This window comes from Pipistrellus hanaki (assembly GCF_964339955.1).
Source record: "Pipistrellus hanaki genome assembly, chromosome: 2".
NCBI classification, from domain to species: domain Eukaryota; kingdom Metazoa; phylum Chordata; class Mammalia; order Chiroptera; family Vespertilionidae; genus Pipistrellus; species Pipistrellus hanaki.
In genome coordinates this window covers 5,743,398-5,766,088 of record NC_140504.1, presented here as the reverse complement: position 1 = coordinate 5,766,088, position 22,691 = coordinate 5,743,398, and the positions used below count along the sequence as shown (strand labels likewise).

The 22,691-nt window shown below is 55.5% G+C and overlaps 1 protein-coding gene across 4 annotated transcripts in view; it reads right to left on the bottom strand.

Moving 5' to 3' along the window:
- Nucleotides 1–22,691, bottom strand: part of ABCG1 (ATP binding cassette subfamily G member 1) — a 68,031-nt gene that overhangs the window by 9,378 nt on the left and 35,962 nt on the right. For all 4 annotated transcript variants that reach the window (XM_084872673.1, XM_084872674.1, XM_084872675.1 and 1 more), the window contains 5 exons: nt 7,367–7,484; nt 6,441–6,573; nt 5,065–5,115; nt 674–819; nt 238–361 (listed from right to left, as the gene is read on the bottom strand). In XM_084872673.1, coding sequence (XP_084728799.1) covers nt 238–361; nt 674–819; nt 5,065–5,115; nt 6,441–6,573; nt 7,367–7,484 — 572 coding nt within the window. The remainder of the gene's footprint in view (nt 1–237; nt 362–673; nt 820–5,064; nt 5,116–6,440; nt 6,574–7,366; nt 7,485–22,691) is intronic.

The following is a 22,691-nucleotide window of genomic DNA, read 5'->3' as shown; positions in this document are numbered from 1 at the left end:
TGCAACCTGAAGCCTCGGCAATGGCTACAGGGACTCAGCAAGTCCCCATGGCCATACAAGAGCCCCTGCGCAGGCACTGGCCAGCCCTTCTACCCCTTCCTTAGTGGCTCATGGCTCCTACATCTCATGAAACGTAACACTAAGACCGCTCAACACTGAAGACAACCCCGAGAGCTAAGGGGAAGCTGAGTGCCAGAATTCAGGTTCCCGGGGGCTGATCCCAGGGGGTCTGTGTACCTGGTCAAACAGCTCGAAGAGCTTGGCGCTGGGCTGGTGGATGGTGCAGATGATGGACCTCCCTCCTTGCGCCAGCCCTTTCATCAGGGAGACCACCTGGAAGCAGGACGAGCTGTCCAGGCCACTGCAAGGCAAGGGGAACCATGAGACGTTTGCAGGAACCCGCCCCCGCCGCCCCAAACCATGCCCACATTCAACGTGCACAGGGTAGGTCCGTGTGCAAGCCCAAGCCCATGGGTGTCTCTTAGTCTCAGACAGGGAGAATGGGGCAAGTAAGCCTCTGCCCTGGGACCCCAAAATAGGAGGAGAACAAGATGGGGCAGGCAGGACACACACCTCCCACTTCTGAAGCTCCAGTAGGGCCCCCCCTAAAATCTGCGGGCCCAGAGGTCAGAGGCTCTTCCCCCCCCCCCCCCCCCCCACTGCTCCTGAGTACCTGGTTGGCTCATCAAAGAACATGACGGGAGGGTTGTTCACCAGCTCCAGCCCGATGGCCAGGCGCTTGCGCTGCCCGCCTGAGAGACTTGCGGTCCGCGTGTTGGCACAAGACAGCAAGCCCAGAGCCGTCAGGATCTCCTTGACCTGGAGGGAGGAGCAGAGCCAGAGCAGCCATCAGCGGCCTTCCACCACACGTCGCTACCTCCAGCACCACGTGGATGCCTGCTGCCTCCCCCACCCACTCCCAGCACACACCGAGCCACGCAGCACCCATCCCAGGCTGCCTTGTCCAAGTCCAAGGTCCTGATTTCGGCCTAGGAGGCTGAAGCAGTGGTGAAGCCAGACTTGCCTGGGCAGGGTCCCTATCCTGCCCCCTGTCCTGACCTTCACCTGTCAGCCTGGCTCAGGGCCTGGTCAGGGAGGGGCCCAGTGAGCATCTGTGGAAAGGTGGACTGGCAGACACGTGGGTGGCCACCAAGGCGGGGAAATGAGGTAATGAGTGAAAGTGCTTGGCAGGCAGGCGTGAACATTTAGTTGACGGCAGCTGCTGTAGACACACCACCCAGGTCAGCCTCAGAGAGATGGGATGGAGCCCCCTTGGCCCTTGTCAATAGGAAAACAATGTCTCTGAAGGGGTAGCAAGGCGATAAAACGGCTTGAGGCAGCCAGTCCCTCCCCAGCGGTCCCTCTGTCCCCCTGAGACGCGGGCCCACAGAGACACAAACAGTGCACTGTGGCTGAGCCCTCTATCTGATGGGATTACTGATTCACCATTGGCTCAATCAGGGAACAGAGGGTGAGCAGACCACAGGGCAGACAGCAAGGCCAATTTCGGCCCAGAATCTTCTCAGAGGTCAGCTATCGGCCTCCCGGCCTCCTCAGCAGGCTCACCTCCCAGGGTCCCACCTGAATGTGCAGCTATCGTCCCCGCCCAGGGTGGTTCCTGGGTCCATCTGGGCGGACCCAGCCCAGCAGCTTCTCTGGGGATGAGGTCATGCACAGGAGAAGGAACTGGCACAGTCACTTACGCACAGTCAGAGTTAGGCTTAGGTGACAAGAAGTGGCAGGACACCGCAGCTCCATGGGCTGGGAAGCAGGTGGTCAGACAGGCCTGGGTTCGAATCCTGCTCATCCTCTCTCTCGTTGACTCCTAAGCCCCACTCCTCTGCCTCCTCTAGAATGCCGAGCCTTTGGGGGACCCCAACCCAGAACTAAGGTCAGCGAGGTCACCCTCTCGAAAAGGCTATCGGCGTGGGGCCGGTGCGGCGGCTCTTCCGGGCACACGTCCACCCTGGGCAGGCGGGACCACAGGCCAACGTCACAGCAGAGGAGTCACACTGTCATTCTAGGCTCCCTTTGGGGCATCACAGACATGGCACATGCCCTGTGCCCATCCATCTGTTTCCTTGAGGGCTCACTACTGTGGCCGAGTGTCCCTCAGCCCCTGTGGAGCGGATGCTGGAGGTGGAGGGGAGGTTGGAAGGGGCGGGGGGGTAAGGCTGGGAGTGGAGGGAAGGCTGGGAGTGGAGGGGAGGCTGGATGTGGAGGGGAGGCTGGGAATGGAGGGGAGGCTGGATGTGGAGGGGAGGCTGGGAGTGGAGGGGAGGCTGGATGTGGAGGGGAGGCTGGGAGTGGAGGGGAGGCTGGACGTGGAGGGGCGGCTGGACGTGGGGGGGAGGCTGGGAGTGTGGGGGAGGCTGAAAGTGGGGGGAGGCTGAAAGTGGAGAGGCAAATGCTGGTGCCTTCCCTTCTCCCACCCATCCAGTGGGCTCTGCCCATTCAGATTTCTCAGTGGGCTCCCGAGAGCGACCCTCCGCAGGTTAGTTCTACTTCAGAACCACTCAGAGAACAACCTCTGCCCTGGGACTGGCTCCGGAGGAAGGCCCCTCCCGGAGGCTCTGAGGCCGAGGCTGCTTTCTGGGAAACGGGCCGGATGGCACCTTCCTCTCCGCCAGGCCGTCCCGTCTATTGTGTTCCACGCCGGGAGCCGGAGGAAGTGAGTCAGGGCACGGGACGGCTTCTCGTCCTTAGAGTAACCACCCGCTGCCCCGAAGGATGGCTGCGGGCGTGGCCCTGCGCGTGGCTGGGACCAGGAGGGTGATGGGCGGCCTGGCCTGGCCTGGCCTCCCGGTGAGAAACGTGTGCTGGGCCCAAGCACACCCGTGGGCCCTGCAGGGGCGGCTCTCTGCCGTGGCTAATCCGGCAGCAGCGGGATCTGAAGAGAAGGGCGAGGCCCTCACTCCCACACGGTCCAGGATGCGCCCCCCCCCCCCCCCAATGCATGTAAATGCAGCCGAATGTAAACGTGCACATGGCCCAAGCATGAGGATCTGCTCTGGCCCGTGTTGGGCCAGGGACATGGAGGACATGCGCTCGGACAAGCCCCCTACTCCTCCCCAGCTGGGCTGTGGTCCCACAAGGGCCTTAGAAGACAACATGGTGTATAACAGGCGGAACTTCCCCACATTCTATACTGAGATCCCTCCATTCCCCCCAAGAAAGCCACAGGCGCCTGTCCTTCCTGCTGAGCAGACAGAGAGGGTTCCGGTGGCCTTTCCCCCCAGACCCACTGTCCCTGCGCTCTGGGCATCCATCAGCAACAGGGACAGAAGGCCAGGTCCCACCTGCCTTCGGGGCCCTGTGAGGCTGGCTTAGAGGGTGCCGGCCGCCAGGTTGAGGCTAGGAGCTGCCTCTGAGGGTCAAGATGTAACGGACAGAGCAGGTGCGGGACGCCGAAGGGAGGCAGGCTGTGCTCCTCGATATAGAAAGTCAGCTGAGGAGCACGCAGGGTGCTCCCAGCTGGTCAGCAGAGGCTGCCTCTCCTCCTAGTGCCTCCTCCCTATGGAAGACGGGTCCCTGCGGGCCAGGCTGGAGGGAAGAGCTCCATGGCCTACTTATTCATGGGCTGCGCCTGTCGGCAGCTCAGACACACCAAAGGCAGCCTCTAACTCAGCCTCCGCTGCCCAGAGGCCGGGGGCCGGGCCTTCCCTCCCCACCGTTCAGAGGAAGCCCAGAGAGGGGCTGGCAGTGGGAGGTTACCCCATGGGTCCTGGGAAGCCGGGGCTGAAGGGGCCCCCTCCACCGGGCTGTGTGCCCTGAGACAAGTTTCCTTCCTCACCGCACCCCAAACGGAAGGTTCCTGTTGGTGTCCAATGGATGCCAACGACCTTTGATCGACCAGGGACAGAAACACGCGTGGTTCCCACGTTCCCTACATCTTTGCTTCTGGTCCCGGGAAACCCACTCACTCCTTTCAGCCTGAGAATGGAAGCGTGCCAGCGACACGTCCAGGGCAGCACAGGTTTCACTGGTCACAGAAACGAGGCTCTTCCCCTACTCTGTGCAGCTAGCCCTCCCCTGCCCGGTGCAAGGGCTGCACCCTAAGAGCCTGGAGGATGCAGGGGGCAAGGAGAGGAGGACAGGAAGGGCGAGGGGGAAGCCTAAGGATGCCAGCACTTCCTTCCACAGCAGCGTGGTTTACATTTATGTCACGGCAGCTACCGTGTGGGACAGGAGAGGGAACAGGCGAAAACAGGATGGCTGCTAGTGGTTCCTGAGCCTGAGAACTATTCTCTTCGCCACCCCGGTCCCTCCACACAGGGAGAGGCCCATTGCAGCCCTGGGGCTAATCCCGTGGACCCTACACCTCCCCTGCTGGGCTGTGGTCCTATAGGGCCTTAGCAGACAACACGGTATATAATAGGCGCAACTTCCCCAAATGCTCTACTGAGCATCCCACCGGCGCTCAGGGAGGATGGAGAGGAGGGGAGCTGTTTCCCTGGGATTGGTTCCTCTCCCCCGTCCCCCACAGTGGGGCTTCCCGGTGCTCCCCATCGGGTCTGCTAACCCAGCACCCTCCTGTTCCCTGGGCAGTGAAGAGAGCCAGGAAAGGGATGAGATGGCTTACTCACCCTGGAAACTTGGTCAATTCATTTTTTTAAAGGCTGGTTATTAACATGTGAGAATCAAATGCCTTCTTGCAAGGGTGTGTGGGTGGAGGCTGGTTATTTTTAAACGAGTGACTAACCACCTTCATTGTTAATATTTTATAACAACAATTATAACATGTGCCGCACTAAGAGAAACGCCGTGCCCGGGCTGACCGAGGCCGGGCCCTCCGGAGCACTCAGGCCGGTGTCCCGCTGCATCCTTGCTGTTGCTAAGGCAGCACCAGGACACGAGAGTCAAGGCTGTGGCTCAGGCAGCAGAGCGGCCAGTCCTGGCTGCCAAGCAAGAACGCAGCACCCTGAGGTGACACCGTCGCCCACACACAGAAGGTAAGTCACAAACCAGCATCGCCTGCGCCCAAACATCCCCGCACATGTGTGTTTGCGAAATGCAAGTTCATGCCCTTTCTGAACCACCTGTGGCCCCAAGGCACACACTTACCATCTCCTTTCTGCCCTCGTCTTTCTCCTTGAGCTTCAGATGCGCGGACACCTGCAGGGGACGAGGGATAGATACAGGGTGGAGTCAGAGCAGATGGCCCTCGGCAGGGCAAACCCCACAGGCCACACCACAGGCCAGAGCCCTAGTGGCTGCAGGAAAACCCCAGAGAAGGCCGTGGCTTCCCACTCCCTTGGCTCAGCAGAGGCGGGGTCTAGGACAGCCGTGCGTGTCTGGGGTGCTTTCCGTTCTCCCTGGTGAATTTGCAGCGGGGTGTCTGTGAGGGGAATTAGATGTGGGCAACTGTGAGATAAGGAACCCTAAGGCCTCGGGGGCTTGAAGACTAGTGGTGCATATTTAGGAATTTCATAAGCCACTTGTGAAATTAAAATAGCTTAAAACTATCCATTGCTCATCGTGGAGAATTTGGGAATATTTACACCACAGAGATTGACAAGTGCTACAAATCAGGACTCCTGTGTTGTTGTTGTCTTGTTTGAGATGCTGGTGGCCAGCACATCCATGGCCCCATGGCCCCTGGCCCCCTGACTCTACCGGGGAAATCCCTGACTAGTCATCACCACGCCCAGGGTCAGCTTTGGTTCTGTCCTGGCGACTTCTGTGGCTTTAGGAAATGAGCCTCAGTTTCCTCACGGGCACAATGATGAGGTTAGACCCTGCCCACCAGTGAAGTCGCCATGGTGAGGTCGTCATGAGGATCGATGACAGACTGAGACACAGAGCAGAGTGGAGAAGAGGCCTCAGTCATGGAGTCAGACAGGGCCAGGGCTAGGTCAGCTCGGTCAGGCCAGCTGCTTGCCCGGTGACACCAAGTGTCATTTCTTGGTTAGTCTCATGGTTGTGAGGGTCGGAAGCAGCCATGAAGATGCATAACCCACAGTGTGGTCCCTGATGGTGTGGGTGGGGCCTTTTAAAATCCTGGCACTTGGTGAGGTCCTGGTCTGTTCAAAGAGCATGATGGCCAGGCCATTCTGGACCCCAGCGTACAGGATGCCCTGGCCAACAGCTCACTCTGGAGGCTGCCGCCCTCCGTGCTTCTGCAGGATTTCATGTCTGAGGACTGTGGGCTCTGTGAGTGCAGGGCCCAGGACCCAGCAGGTGAGCAGCACCCGGCGAGTCAGAGAAGGAGACCTACTCCAGCACCAGACTGACTGGAACTTGGCCCTAACGGGGTTAGGACTGGGGTCACCCAGGAAAGGGCCACCACATCGGTAGGGTCAATACCTTTCTCTGGAATTCCACCTTGATTTGGCCATCCAGGGTCTATGAGGACCCAGGGTCTAGAGATTTGCTTTCCACAAAGCTGTCCAAACAGCTGGTGTCAGAGCTCCGCTCATGGAGGACAGGGGGCAGCTCACCATCATGGCCTCCTGCACGGTGAGGTGTGGCATCAGCATGTGGTCCTGCATGATGTAACAGGACACCTTCCGGAAGCTGCGCAGGTCCCGGGGCTTGCCATTGGTGAGGATGGTCCCCTTCATGCCCGTTTCCCTGCAAGGCCGGGAGAGGACTGGTCAGCCTGGGCCCTACTTCTGTTCCCCCTCCAGGGCGGGCTAGGGCCTGAGAGAGAGGTGGCCCCTCCCAGCACCTTCCAGGCCGGAACGTTTGCTGCAGAGATGTGGGGGCAGGAAGGACAGAGACCTGGGACAGCCTAGGACTGGCAGGAAGGAACTGCAGAGGAAATGCCCAGCACAGAAGGGAGTGGCAGAGGGAAGTCTCTCTGGGATGGCACGTTTGTAGCAAATGCCAATCAGCAAGCAGCGATGCGCATGGATGCTCCTGCAGCTCAGAGAGACAACCCGGGCTTCTCGGGAGGATTTCTAGGGTTGGCTTCTGAACAACACTGTGTGTAGCCAGTGACTGCCCCAAAGGCCAGGACTCTGCAGTCTGGGGTGTGGCCACTATGTCAGAACCAGTTCCCCAGGGCCTGGGGCACAGCAGGGCCCCCAGGCTCACGTGGCTGAAAGAGGAGGGGACCTGCGCCTGAGACCACTCAGCCAAGCGTGTGGTCCTCCACCGGGCCAGGTACTCATGGTGGGCAGAGTGGGCACCCATGTGTACTTTGGAAATGGAAGGGACACAGTCCCACCAGCCACACTCCCTCCATCCCTCACCTTGCCCATCTCTACTGCGTGAGGCCTTCTGGGGCATCAGCACAGGCTTCGCTGGAGCCTGTATAGAACCTTCAGAAGGGAGGGGATGGGCTGAGGTGGCTTCCCTGCTCATATGCCGCCGCAGGCCACACACGGCGGGGACCTCATTCTCCTGGGCAGGGTGTGCTCACCTGTATCCGGCCAGAATGTTCATGAGCGTGGACTTCCCAGCCCCGGAAGGACCCATGATGGCCACCAGCTGCCCACTGTTGAATTTCCCAGAAATTCCTTTCAGCAGGGTCTTGTATCCTGCAGAAAAGCAGAGCACACTCACTCTCTATCACGGGACTCGTTGGTTTTAGCCCAGGTGCCATACAGGTAAACACACAGAACATTTGACCTTGGTTCCAAGGCCAAAAGCAAGATTCCTCACGCCTCTGTCTACTTCCTCAATTGCATTTCATGGGTTATGTTAATGACAGCTACCAGTAAGTGTGTGATGCTTTAGGCCAGCGGTCACCAACCTTTCGGACCTCATGGACCACCAGTGGTCCGCGGACCACAGGTTGGGGACCGCTGCTTTAGACTGTACAAAGCACTCCCACACATACTATCTAGGGCAGCAGTCACCAACTGGTGGCCCGCAGACCACTGGTGGTCCGTGAGGTCTGAAAGTTTGGCAACCGCTGATCTAGGGCATGAGGTGTCCACCCTTCTCCTTTCAGAATGAGGAAGTGAGTGTCCAGGGTGTACCAGGGACTCGTCCATGCTCCCACACTGCTTCTGCCTAGAATCACTCCACTGGTCACACTGCTTCTGCCCCCACAATGGTTAAACAAGTTATTAATTTACTAGAGGCCCAGTGCACAAAATTCGTGCATGGGGGCGGGGGGTGTCCCCTCAGCCCAGCCTGTACCCTCTCATAATCTAGGACCGTTGGCTGCTAACTGCTCACCGGCCTGCCTACCTGATCATCCGTAATGGCCTCTGCCTGTCTGCCTGATCACCCCTCACTGCCCCCTCTGCCAACCTGGTCACCCCATGCAGCCTGCTGTTCGGTTGTTGCATGAGGGCATCCCGACCAATTTGCATATTACCCTTGTATTAGTATAGATTATTTCATTTGTGATTCTTATTTATGTTGTACAAATATAAATTATTCATATAGGATGTATTCATAAATTATTTTGCTACTATATTAATTGATAATTAAAAGCATATTATTTGTAGTCACATCAAATTGCTTTGGAATTTCTGCCAAGTCTCCATCCAAGAGCTTTGTTAGAAGACAAAAAAAAAGTCTACACATCCCAAACAGAGGCACGTGAGTTCTTTCTGAGTGAACTGTTCATGCGTGTGATGAATAATAAAACAGAAGAGACTGGATTCGTCTTCAAAGACTCCTAATTCAGAAACACTTCACAGTTCCTGAGAAATGCTTGCAGAACGGGGCCATGCAAATGCAATATTTTAGCTCCCACATGAAGTTTAAGGGGCCAGTGAGAAGGGGGGTGGGGCATCCCACCAGATCCCACTCCCCCCCAGCCCGAGGCTGGATGTTCCCTGGACCCCAAACCTGTATGTTTATTTGAGCCTCAGCCACAGTCTGGAGAGTCCCATCTCCCACAGATAAGACACCTGAACACCCAAACTGTCACCAGATGCCACCTTGACTTAGATGGGAGTCCCCAGGGCCTTGTTTAGTTAGGCAGAGAGAAGCGGAAACGAAGGCAGGAAGCTCGTAGCCCTGCGACGCGGCTCATTACAGAGAGTGGCCGTGCCTGGGGAGGGCTGAGACAGTTGTCCCTGCGGGAAAGGGGCAGAGGGACAAGTGGAAGGCATCTGGAAGACTGGCTCAGAGCTGCAAATGAGCCAGATGCCTGCCACTGGGAGGTCCAAGACGCCCAGTCAGCAAACACCTGCCGATGGGAGTTAAAGGAGGCCCATGGGTGGGAGAGGAAAGGGACCCCAAAGGACTGCATCTGCCCCTCAGTGGACAGACAGACGGAAGGCCTGGAGGATACCAGAGACCCCTCCTCTACAAGGTCAAGCTCGAACTGCAGCAGATTCTGAATCAGGATGGAGCTCTGTTGGGCCAGGGGCTCTGGGACTGGGCCACAGGGGACCTGCCTGACATCACTGAGGGGGCATTAGATGCCAGACCCTCCAGATGTCTGCTCATTACCAGCCTCCTGTTGGTACAGATCCGGAGCAGGGTCACCTCTGAGCAAACCCACTTATAAGCTGTTTCTTCTCAATGCTCAAGGCTGTTCCCCAGCTGGTCCCCCGTAAGCCAGGAGCTGCCTGAGGATGCAGGCGCATTGCTGAGATGCCATGGCCACTTGGAGGCCAAGTGCAGCCTGCATATGGGTCAGGACAGCCCCCACGCAGCCTTGCTCTGGGACTCTGAGAGGCTCTGCTCTCCCTCTGACGTCACCTGGCGCTGGCCCTTGGGGTTGGGGTTCACACTGGGGCACAGATAATAACAATCACTGCAGGAAGGTCACAGGCTGGGATGCCCATGGACAGGAAGCCAGGAACAGACACGGGTGTGGCAGCTGCGGGGGGGGGGGGGGGCATCCGGCCCCTTCAAGGGAAAAGGAGGGTGGAGTGGGGAACAGACTGTGGTCTCTTCCCGTACAGCCACCAGACTGGAACCGTGGGTCTGGCCGTGAGCCCTGATGCTAAACAGGAACACTGTTGAGTTAAATGAGCCCCTTGGCCTCAGAGGCAGATGACGCAGGCCTCGGAGAGGGGCACCAGGTCCCAGGAAAGACAGGAGTGCGTATGTGTGACATGCTGAAGGGTCCTACATGTGGGACCCATGGGGGGTTGGTGGTGGAGAAGGTATGAGACCCAACTTGGGGCTCCCTTCTCTAACATTAGAAGCCTGTTTTCTGTGTGTCACTGCAGGTTGCCCAGGACCAAACCAGAGAGGGTTGGACCTGCATTACCACCATTTGCCCACCATCCAGAACTGAAATATCATGGCTGACATGTACACATAAGGAACTGTTTGACATTGAAATTGGGTCTCAAAAGAACTGGTGGCCCAGAAAGGAACTCACTATAGACTGATTCATATGCCTTTCAGCATAACGATTATTGCTTGTCTCATTTTTTATTCTTACAAGTATATTTCCAGTAGGACATGATCTCACTCATCTAGGGGAAATGGTGAACAACATAGACTGATGAACAAGAACAGACCCAGAGATAAGGAGCCATGGGTCAGACTGTTGGACCTCAAAGGGAGGGTGGGGATAAAAGAGAGAGATCCACCAAAGGACTTGTGTGCACACATATGAGCCTAACCAGTGGTCAGGGACAATAGGGGGGTGGGGGCATGAGTGGGGGGTGGTGAGGGATTGAAATGGGGGGGGGGGTTTGAGGACAAATATGTGATACCTTAATCAATAAAGATATTAATAAAAATAAGTAAATAATAAATAAATAAATAAATAAATAAATAAATAAATAAGACAAACACGTATTTGGGATTTAAGACTTAAAAGTGATGCTGGAAACAGAAGCCAAGGGCCCACAGTGGCTGCGATGGAGGAGGCGCCAACTCAGAAGGGGGCTCCCGGCACGGGCTGAGGGACCAGGACACCTGTGAGCATGTGCACGGCCCTGTTCCTATGCAACAAAGCTGGGAGCCCCCTCCACGTCCCGCCTTGCACGGTCCCCTGCAGTACAGTGACATGCAGATGGACCGTCCCAGCACCCCAGCCGCCCTACTTTCCCGCCGATGAGGCCCACTCAGCTCGGTGTCTTGGCATCATGGAAAGATCACCTGACAGGCTGGGCCCTGGGTATTCCTCCGCCCCGCGGGGCACAGGCGCCCCATCCTTCCAACAGCCAGGCCAGAAGCCAGACCAGAACCCCAAACAAACCCCAGACCAGAGAGAAGGAGGTAGGTGGAGAGAGAAATGGAGACAGACAGACAGAGATGGTGGTGCCTGCGCTCCTCTGTCACAGGGAAGAGAACTCTGCTCAGACTTAGGTCCCAGGGAGAGCGCTGCCAGCATACTCTGAGACAGAAGGGGCACAGTCTGCGGGGAGAAGGCAGCGGACCACAGCCAGGAGGGCAGGGCCCACGTTGGCATCAGGAGCGTTGGGGCAAACGGGTGGATGGGCAGGAGAAAGGCCCAGTGGGAGGGGAGCTGGAAACTCAGGTTCTTGTCTTGCAGACGCTGATGCTTTCCAGGGTGGACTGGGGAGGTGTTTCCACAGGAAAGAGGACAAAGGTAAAATGTGATGCTTGGTTCTGGCAGAAATTGAAGCCGGGCAGCTAAGCAGGAAACACTGTCAGCTCAGGCCCCTCGCCTTCCCTCTCAGAGCCTCTGGCCCTGCCCACGGCCCCGCAGAGGGCACACTCAGGGACCCGGGTGGATGGAGGCAGGCATGAATGGATGTCTGAGAACCTGCGGAGAGGCGTTCTGAACAGCTCAGTGAGAACTGGAGGGCTCCCTTAGCTGCCCGCTGGAGTTACTTCAAAACGCGGCAGATTCAGAAAGAGCCTGTCCACGCGCCTGGATCTCAATGCCTGGGCTCCTGAGGTTCACTAACGGGGAGAACAAAGGGGACATCAGAGCAAGACATCTCCTGGAGGCGGCCAGCCAGCCCCACACCGAGCGCCGCCAGGAGCCCAGGCATCAGATACCTGCCCGGTGCACACCTCGTCTCACCTCCCCGCTCTGTTCATTACTGCCCCTGAGGCCCCACAAGGTCAGCTCCATGACAATGTGGCCAGAGCGGTCCCCCTAATCACCAGGGCCTGTGTATAGGACGGTGCCTGGCAGGCAGTGGTCACATAAAAAGTGCTTGTGGGATTAGTGAACAGAAGGTGAATGCTGCATCAGTAGCTTCAGGGTCACAGCCACCGTCTTGGGCACCACCATTGAGTTAGAGCGTCTCTCCCACTAAATGCCCCCAACAGGGCCCCTCTGGGCTTCAGATCAGTGTGTGCTGGTTCAGCAAGAAACTCCCAGCAGCCCCTGCAGGTCCCTGAGGTCAACCCACAGGGGTGAGTACTGCTGGTGTCCCAGTGTGGATGGCACAAAAGTCACCAGAAAACCCTTATATAATCACAATCAAAATGTGCATTGTATTTCCTACAGAGTAATTACTTTTTAAAATATATATATATATATATTTTATTGAATTTTTTTTTACAGAGATAAAGGGAGAGGGGTAGAGTTAGAAACATCGATGAGAGAGAAACAATGATCAGCTGCCTCCTGCACACCTCATACTGGAGATGTGCCTGCAACCAAGGCACATGCCCTTGACGAGAATGGAACCTGGGACCCTTCCGTCTGCAGGCCAACGCTCTATCCATTGAGCCAAACCGGTTGGGGCAGAGTAATTACTTTTTGATACAAATTTCTCTGAAGTTTTGCACGCACAGAGAGAAATGCACAACTCGTGAGTGTATGCAAAGCTTGACACTCCCCAAACTGAACCTCCGGGGACCCGGCCCCCAGGTCAGAAATGGGATGTAAGGACCCTGGGAATCCCCCTCCCACCACGTCAGTGGGTAATTGCTCTGGAATCTTAAGCAGAATTCCAGGGTGCTAACTTTTAGACAGAGGGATATGTGTTCCCCAAAGGGGAAAAGTTACTTTCCTCCTTGGGAAGGAACGTTTTGCCCGCAGAACATTCCTTAGAGGGGAAATGGCGCCCAATAAGCCCATGAGCACCTGCGGCTGCCCTAGGACCCTGCCCTGGGACGGGCTGGTTCTTGCTCAGAATGTATGTCCAGAAATCACGGAGAAAGGGGATGACTGACCACTCACACAGATCTGTCAACACCTGCCAGGTTCTGGGGTCACACAGCTTCTGTTCGGTGGGTAGGGTGCAGGTTTTCTCATTGGTAGAAATGTGCCCTGAAGGTCAGTTCCGGAGAGGAGCCCAGACCCCCAGCAAGCCCAGCTCTGGACCGTTCCTTTGGGAGAGAGCAGGGTGCCAGCTTTGCTCACACTTCCTCCTTAATGCCTCACAGTAAGCTGGGTACCAGGTTCTTCTCCATATTTCGCAGAGAAGAAAGAAGGGCTCAGAGAGGGTTAGTGACCTGCCCGAGGCCACAGAGGAAGGAGCCAGCATTCCAACCACTTCTGCCCGATTCCAGCGGTGGCCTTGCACTGGGCCTCGAGCCTCTGCTAGCCGGGGCAGTGCAGTTGAGGGGTCTGGGAAGTCAGTGCTCCCCATCCACGCCCCTTCCCATTAATCACAATGGACATCCCAGCTCAGAAGTATGCACTCGGTCACGTGACATGTTTCACAGAGGATTGGGAAAAAAAAACACTGCAAAATGAAGTGCTGTTGGTCGCTGGAGGCCAAGGCTGCCACAGAGTGCGGGCAGAGCTGCTCCCAGTGTGCGTGTGGCAAATGATCTGAAAGTCAAGGCCCAGATGCCCTCCGTGCATCCGGAGAGCTCGTAACTCATCCAATTGTCCTCATCCTTCCATTTCCTTTACTTTCCGTGAAACATTCTCAAGTCAAAAGAAAAGAAAAGAAAAGAAAAGAAAAGAAAAGAAAAGGACAATTCTCGCCAGGGCGTGGCCAGGTCTCCCCTTCCGGGAGGGCGCACACCAGCTCGTGTCCAGGCCCCCTTAGCGTTGATGAGAAGGGAGCGTACTCCTGCTCACAGGGCCCTCCCCCGGCTCCTTGTTATAAAACTGCCCCCACTTCCTGCCACCACCAGGGGCCCAACCACAGGGATTAGAGCAGCAGCGTTTCGGCATTTCAGAGCTGCACCCAGCCCGCCAGGCCCCTGGGGGACCATTAGGTCCGACCCCGGTGACCGGCAGGAAATAACAAGCAGCGTGTCCCTCCAACTCCAGCGAGCGGCTCACTCACTCCCTCGGGTTTCACTTAACAAGCTACGCTTTGGAATGCAGCTGTTTCTAGAGGGTTCCAGGGCCAGCAATCGCTGGGTTTTGTTTGTGAGCTGCACCCAACCAAGGCTGTCCTCTGGCCGCTGAGGGGGCGGGGCTGGGGCAGGTGGAGTGGGTGCCCCCTGAGACGCAGGCTCTGTTTGTGCTGGTCCAGATGGCAAATGCCAGGCTGGTGGCCGGGTGAGCGTGTTGTGAAGGTCACCGTAGACAAACAGGTCATCGTAGACAAAGGGTCACGCTCCTGGCTTTGTCCTCTCACCCGAGAGCTCGCCAAGGTGGCTGGGCCGCACCAGACGCTCCTCCTCTAGGCCTCATGGCAAAGAGCTGAGTCCCGTCACAGATGCGGGGTGCCCAGGGCACAGAGAGAGGCCTGGTCTTCAGTAGAGAGATGGTCAGGGAGCTGTCCCGACCCCCCCATGTTCCTTTCTTTTCCTCCTGGGTCCCTCACCCATCAGTCAGGGGCTGGAGACAGAGTTTCACATCCTGACAGTCCATGGCCTCATGGGGACCCCTCCTCTCACAGAGGGGCCGGCAAAGCCCAGCACAGCACCCAACAGCCCCTGTCCTTTCACTCGGCAGCAAGGACGTCCGTTTCCTACAGAGCCCCGCTAACAGATTCTGGACTCTGTCCTCAGGAGGGCAAGGGGATAGCTTTGTGCTGTTTAAACACAGAGCTTGTAGTCATTGATCACAGCAGCCTCGGGAATTAGCACACCTACCCTGACCCTGCACACAGCGGCTCACCCCCATGCCGGCCGGCCTCCCGGTCCTCCTGCAGGGACCCCGTTTTCTCTGGTTCTTCCATTTTTAGACTTTCAAGACCCTCTGACCCATACGTTTGCTTCATCCTACACCCACTGGAGCGGCCAGAGGAACCCAGGGGCACAGGGCAGAAAGCTCTTCAGCCCAGACAGCTCACACCTGAAATGGGCCTGAACCGCAGGAGGCGTCTGGGGACAGAGCTGGGGGATCCGGGACCCGCCATCCTCAGGGTCTTCTTATTTGGGGTCACTCTCAGCAAGTGACTCGGGAAGCGGTGACATTCACACTTCCGGTTCCCACCCTCCCTCCTGGTATGACCCTCGACAAGAGCACAACTTTCTCGGAACCTCGAGTCCAAACGGGCACATTCCCAGTGGAGGGTGTGCAGGAGGCAGCTGGTCGATGTCTCTCTCTCATCAATGTTTCTAGCTCTCTGTCCCTCTCCCTTCCTCTCTGTAAAAATCAATAAAATATATTTTTTAAAGAAAAGAAAAAAGAAATAGCGTGAATCGATTAATGCCCGCGGGGTTCCAGACTCCCCACAGAAACACCTGCAGTGCACGGGTGCCACCGTGAAGGAGGATGCCCGCTCTGCACTGGTTTTCAGGAAAGCCGGTGGCCCATCATCCCGAGAGGCCGTCACTGTGGAGCATGGGCAGTGCTCTCAGGGTCTGCAAACATCAGAATGACCACATTCCCAGAGACCGCCACGCTGCTCAGCGGATGGCAGGTGCCCGGGGTGAGCTTTTCATACCCCCGTGCCTGTATTCCTCTGGTGAACCTGCCCACACCCGCCCTGTGCTGACCACCTGACAAAGCAGCCGAATTTGCCCCTAACTGCCCTCTCTGCCCTCCGTCCCTGGGGTGGCCCTCGTTGGCATGCCTGCTGCTTGTGAGCACTTGTACCATGCACTTGTCACTCACCCCGAAGACAGGCAGTGGGCTCCATCTGAATCACAGCCCTCCACACGGCTCAGCCCTCTGAGCTCACCCGAGTTTTCTCCCATGACTGCCTCAGTCTCACTGACAGCCAAGCTTTAAGGCACACGTCTGGGGGAAGTGGACATTTTCATGTTTCCAGTTCACTAAAAATGGCAGTGAACCTGGTGGTCACTGCGTCTGTGTCACATGACACAGGGCAGAGAGGAGGGGCATGAGGGTCAGTCAGGCTGCCCTTGATCCTGGGAGGCAAGGTGAGTTCCTGGCAGAGGGGTGGCTCCTGCAAAGAACCCACAAATACTGATGGAACAGACCTCTTTCTTAACAGGCAGTCCACCTGGCTAGCCCTTTGGGAGTGGCTGCAGAGACAGGCCAGAGAGGGGTGTCCTTGAACGCTTTCTGCCAGGCTAAGCACTTTGAAATTTATATCATTGAGACATATTCAATTCTAAAACCAAGAAGCACAGAACTGCCCTGGCCAGTGTGGCTCAGTACGTTGACTGCCATCCAATGAACCGAAAGGTTGCCGGTTTAATTCCCAGTGAGGGCATATGCCCGGGTTGTGGGCTCAATCCCCAGTAGGTGGTGTGCAGGAGGCAGCTGATCCATGTTTCTCTCTCTTTTCCTTCCCCTTCCTTTTTCTCTCAAATCAATAAAGGCATACTTATTTATTTTTAATAATTTTTTTTTTTTATTGATTACAGAGAGGAAGAGAGAGGGAGAGAAAGATAGAAACATCAATGATGACAGGAAATCATTCATCAGCTGTCTCCTGTACCGCCCCACTGGGAATCAAGCCCACAACCTGGGAATGTACCCTGACTGGGAATAGAACAATGACATCTTGGTTCTTAGGTCGACACTCAACCACTGAGCCACACCGGCCCAGGAAAACATGTATTTTTTAAAGAAGCACAGAACACCTCTGGGAAGAGGGTAACTGACCAAATTAAAAACATGGCCCTCCTCTCTAAGGCAGATAAAAATCAGGGATGAGGAAAGAGTGCATGGTTTGGCCCAGGGCACATACAATATACACACACCACATTTCTGGCAGCTGAAGAATGGCAGGACTAGAAGCATATGGTTAGAGGCTGGCTTCTCACCATTTGGGACCCAACCATTTTCTAGACAGGCTGATATGTAGGTCTTTAGAAACAGGAAACTCACAAGCTTCCTCCGTAACTCTTAATGGGGACTTTGATAAGACATGAAACTAAATATAAGGGATCCCACTTTTCAACCAGTCTTTTGTGTATAGTATGTTCTTATGTTACTAATAGGCATTGTGATTGTTGATATTAATGGGACACCCAAGTTATCATAGAAGTGCATTACCTTCCCCTTGCGAATGTTTCCACTTGCCTCACCAGCAAAACCTCAGAAAAACAGAGTTAACCACCGTCACTTCTAACTTCCTGTATTCCACCTTCGGCTCCGTGAGTCTCAGACACTTTAGAGCCATAATCTCCACATAGTTTACAAAAATGTCAACTCTACAATCAAAAATATCAAATAAACTAGTAAAACCCAAGACTATGAGAAAAATCATGAGCCACTGTCAATTTACACGTATTCAGGGACCCAAAAGGTTGAGCAAAGCATATATTAATGATGGCGTTTAACTTCTCCTAACACATAGAAATTTAAACCCAAAGAAACCAGAACTGCTAGGAAGGCCCTGGTCCCCCAGGAGAGGCAATGCATGGCACCTCCTATTCCACCAGGGTGGCACCAGGCCTTTCAGGGGTTAAAATGCAGCCCAAGAGGCAGAGATCGTATTTATCACCAAAAAGCGTGCACCAGGCGCTGAAGAAAACACAGCTCACTCTCGCACACCCCGGACGGAAGTGCCTTGGCCGGGAGCAGGGGAGCAGCCACCTTGCAGCGTGACGTGACGGCTGGATTCCAGCCAGCTGACTGGATCCCCGCTTCAGATTCCTGAGGGCAATTTCAGGATTCCAAAACCCACCCTGATCATCTTTAACCACTCAGCTGGAGAGAAGGACCGCAGCTGGCTGCTTCCTGCCCAACCTGCTTGGCCCAGCCCAAGAGCCCTGCCTTCCATCCCTTCACCCACATGGTGAACCCAAAACAAAACAAGACAAAACAAAACAAGGACATGTATAAGGATCCAGATACCAACTGCTTCACAGAAAGCGTGCTAGAGCCGCACGGATGGTGCTGCCTGCAGCTTCAAACACAAATCTGGAAAACTGTGACACCTCCCCACGCTGATGAACACAAACACCACCTCGGAATGCCAGCCGTTTTCCTTAGGATGGTCCCACTAAATATCTGGGCACTATTCCAGTGAAGTCTCCCCAAGATGCTTTAAGAGACATCCAGATAATCATCATCAGTTTTTAAAATATCTCCATCCGTCAGATCTATTTTTAGAGACGCTTTCTGGGGTAACATTAGGCTATGGGAAAGGTTCTGGCATCACTTTCAGGGACCAAACGTTCCAAGGACCTGTGGTGGAGCTTGGGGTTTGCACCCCTTGGGGGGGGGGGCGGGGGGTCCACAGGTCAGCCCCAGTCCAGGGGAAGCAGGGACCCCGCCACCCTGGGAGGCATCCGAGCATCCGAGGCATCCGGATCCAGAAACTCTGCATCCTCAGCTCCCGCTTAGCAACAGCGCACGGGCGGCGAGCAGCCAACCGCACGCAACCAGCCAGGGAGGTTACTCGCGAGCAATGACCGAGAGTAACCTCGGCGGGGAAGGCGGTGGCCGTCACTGCGCATGCGCAACAGCGCACACCTGCCCCGCCCGCACTGGCCCCGCAAGCACCTCCAAGCGCCGGGGATCTCACAGTTCTCTTCTCCAACCCGGCAGATTTTAGGGTTCCCGAGAAACAGGAAACGCCTCCAGACAGCAGACCCGCAGCCGGTGTGCCCCGCTGCCTGGCGGGGAGAGCGCCAAGGTCACCCTGAGTCCCAGGCCTGCAGAGTCAGCAGGGCACCGTAATGGGAAAGGGATGGGCTTTGCTCCGTATTTAAAACCCAGGATGTGCAAAGGCCAGAGTGAACTTTGTGCTTTGAGACAAGCCGGTCTCAACGCAACGCCCTTGGAAGGACCAGCTGGGTGCCAGGCAGGTGGCCCTTTAACCCCAGCCTGAAGGGAGAGGGCAGCAGTGATGCCCAGCCCAGCCCCCCGCCAGGGGTCCCCAGCACAGCCATGAAGGACACCTGGGACCTCCCTCCCCAGCACAGGTGTCACCAGGTTTTGGGGTCGTGCATGTCATGGGCAAAGTAGACCTAAGAGCTCATTTTGGGAGCCTGAGAAATGACAGAGGGAGCGAAGTCAGCGGAGCTTGTTGAGAGGCAGGTGGTTAAGAGGAGAGGATTCTGCCAGGATGTCGCTGTAGAGTGCCTCCTTCTAACCTCCCTCCCTCCTGGGTAAGATGTCCATTCTGGCATGCCCCTACGGCTTTCCCAGGATGCCTTAAGGATACAACACACTACAGCTAACAGCATTCGCTTAGTAAAAAAAATATGTTTAATTAAAAAATATGCACCTCCCCCCCCCCCCCCCCAAAAAAAAAAGTGGGAGGAGAGAAGTAACGACTGAGAAATCCCCTAAGACTCCGGCTAAAAGGTACACTTTGGAGACAGGCCACTGAGATGCCGGGCCGGGACTTTTTGGTCTGAGCACACGGGCTGGAGGCTTGTCTGAATGACAGTGAACGAAACAGAAAGAGTGACTCAGCTGCTCTCCTGTGGGCCCCACCCTTATCAGTTCCCAAACAGCGAAGGAGCACCCTGAGCACATTCCTGCAGAGGCTCCTGCTCGCTGCCCTGCCATCATGGATGTGCACCGGCATGCACGCTCATGCCTGCGCCCAGAGAGGCTCAGGCCTGCAAGGGCCACATGCCTCCCTCCTCCTTTCCAGATAGCCCCAGCTCCTGACGCACTGGACTGCCATTGTGTACCTGGTCAGGCTTTATCCCTTCTGATCTGTGAACTCCCGGGTGAGAGTCAACCCATAAACCAGGAGGTCACCAATTTGATTCCAGATCAGAACACATCAGGACACATCCCCAGTAGGATTCTCTTTCATCATTAATGTTTCTATCTCTCTTTCTCTCCCTCTCTCTGAAATCAATAAAGACATGCCTAAAAAGATTTTTTTTAAAGACCAAACAAAACCAAGATCTAATCTGCAGAGTTCCAAAAAAGCAGAATTTGGGTTAACCAATGAACATGACTGGAATTCAGATTTCAGCTCGACAGGAGCCTTTTCTAAGAATTAGATTGTGCAAACATGGTCCTGGCTGCCAGGGGAAGTGTCAGACGCTGGCTGCTGCTCAGACAGAGGCTGGCCACCTACAGTTGGGGATGGCACAAGGACCCCTCTGCCGTGGTCAGACCACGGGGGCTCTGAGGCCCCTTCAGGGCCCAAGATTCAGATTCTAAACAGGTTTCTGTTGGACGTAATCACAGTCTTGAAGTCACTCTGGCATGTTTTAATGTTGACACCGGATGCCACTTACCCTACACAGCAGAAAGGGGACTAACCACACCGCAGCTGACACAGTGAGAAGTGAAACTAATGGCTGGGGTCAGACTGGACACTGCAGGCGCCCCAGCCTCCGTCCCTGACTCTGCAAACTTCTCTTGCTGCCTTTGCTCACATTTTGGGGTGGGGGGGTGGGGTGGGGGAATACTTGTGTTTGATGTATTTTATTTGACTTTCCTCAAAGGTTCTGGAACTTCATCAGCATGGGTTTGACAGAGAATCACCCCTACTTTGTACGATCCCTTCATCCTAAACATACTATTTAATCTGACCCATTTGTGGTACCTTTGTTTCTTAAACAAGCAAATCTGTTGATTCTAGAACTGAACTCAGACAGAGCAGGTGTGTTGTTACTAAACATTTTTGTGCCGATTTATAAACAAATGAAGTGGTTTCAATGTCACCTTGGCTTACTTTGTGGTCTTGGCAGATTAGGTTCCGGTTTGTACGGAGGACTCTAGTCTGAGAAGATACAACCGTATTTGAGGTGTTAAAAGAAGGCGGGGGGGGGGGGGGGACACCACCCCCAGCAGGTGAAAATATATGTGGCAAGGCTGTCCTCAAAAAGTGAAACAGTGACACCAAGTCCCCACTGAGCCGAGCACAGGCCCGCAGAGTCACCCTGCAGAGGCCAGATGGCTCCAGAGCAGGCACGCTCTGGGACAGTGACAGGGTGTGAGCACGCCCACAGAAAGAACTGCCGGGACCAGGGCGGGCCAGACACCGAAGCAAAGTAGGAAAGAGGACCTCCAGGCCCCTGTTGGCAGAGCCAGCGGAGCCATTCCTACAGGCGTGTGGAGCCTGGCAGTGGCCCGTTTTTGAACCACTAAAGGTGGTTTGGCTTCCGTGCAACGTGCTCCAAGGAAGAGGGTATGCTGGCTGGAGAAGGAAGTGCCTACACTCCTGGGGTGGAAAGCTGTCCTGTAAGCTAGCACACCCTTCGGTTTCGTACACAGTCACTATCTAGTCACCGGTCACGAGTCTGCCGAGAGAGCCGGTCCGTGCTCAGCAGCCTTTCAAAGCCGCTCTCTGAGCCCATCAGGCAAACGACCAGAACTGTTCCGGAAGACCCATCATCCAAGGGCCCTGAGGGTGTCCTTCCTGCCTGCCCCGGGGAGCCTTCTAGAACTGAGAACCTAGGAACTGGCTCAGAGGGGAAGAGAGGATCTCTCGGCGTGGCTCCAGTTAGAACAGCCCAGCCTCAAGCACAGAGCCCTCGCAAACAGGGGTTAAGTTCACCACACTGCCCCAGATGAGAGACTAGCCACAGCCTCAGAGAAAGACAAAGGCAGAGCTGAGACTGGTTTGGCTCAGTGGTTAGAGCGTGGGCCTGCAGACTGAAGGGTCCCAGGTTCAATTCCGGTCAGGGCATGTACCTTGGTTGCGGGCACATCCCCAGTAGGGGGTGTGCAGGAGGCAGCTAGTCAATGTTTCTCTCTCATCAATGTTTCTAACCCTCTGTCCCTCTCCCTTCCTCTCTGTAAAAAATCAATAAAATATATTAAAAAAAAAAAAAAAAGACAAAGGCAGAGTATTTCCTTTTCCAAAAGAAAACCCACCTCAGCATAGAGGTTCCTGAGAAGCACAAGAGTAATCCATTCCTGCCCGGGGACTAGAAATCCCTCTGACCCGGAGCAGCCCACCCTGAAAGCCCACTGCGGCCTTGGGGGGTTTCTGCAGCCCCCGCCCAAGTCACCCAGCACTTGGTGAGACTCCAGTCTCCCCTGAATGGGATTCCTGAAAGGCATTTATGAAAGGCACATTCCGCTCATTTTACCCAGCCTGTCCTTACAGGCCTTGGGAAGAGCGATGGCAATGAAGAGAGAGCCAACTTGAATTTGAGAAAGGTGTTGAAACACATTATTTTTACAGCTTAACAGCAAACCAATACAGAGAAGCAGGAGCTGCCCGGATTGTCCCGCTCCTCCCTGGCATCGGGCGGGGAGGAGGCTGGAGGGTTGGGTTTCCAAGCGGGAGATGCGATTTCATCCCAGGGGAGTGCTATCGTGTCGGGACAGCAGCCTGGCCAAGGAAGAGGAAAGAGAACTTGCTAAAGCCCCAGATATGGTTGCTTTTGTTCTCAATCGGAACTTCATCACAAGTGAATCCTGGGAGGGGTGTTGAATGGGTAAGAACAATGTCATCTGTCTGTGTGAAGGCATGCCGCTCCCCTCAGCCTCACCTCTGAGGGGAGGAGGCAGGACAGCGGGAAACGGTCCACAGGACCAGGAGATTTCTTAGGAATGGCAGAGGTCAGTGACTTCCAAGCAGGTCAATTAAAAGGAAAATGGGTCCGAGTTGTCAAGGCAGTGCTAACAGTTCCGTAAACTGGGGTGAGGCCCCCTCATGCTCTGGTGGTTCAGAGGTGTGCCCTCCTCAAAGCCAGGCACT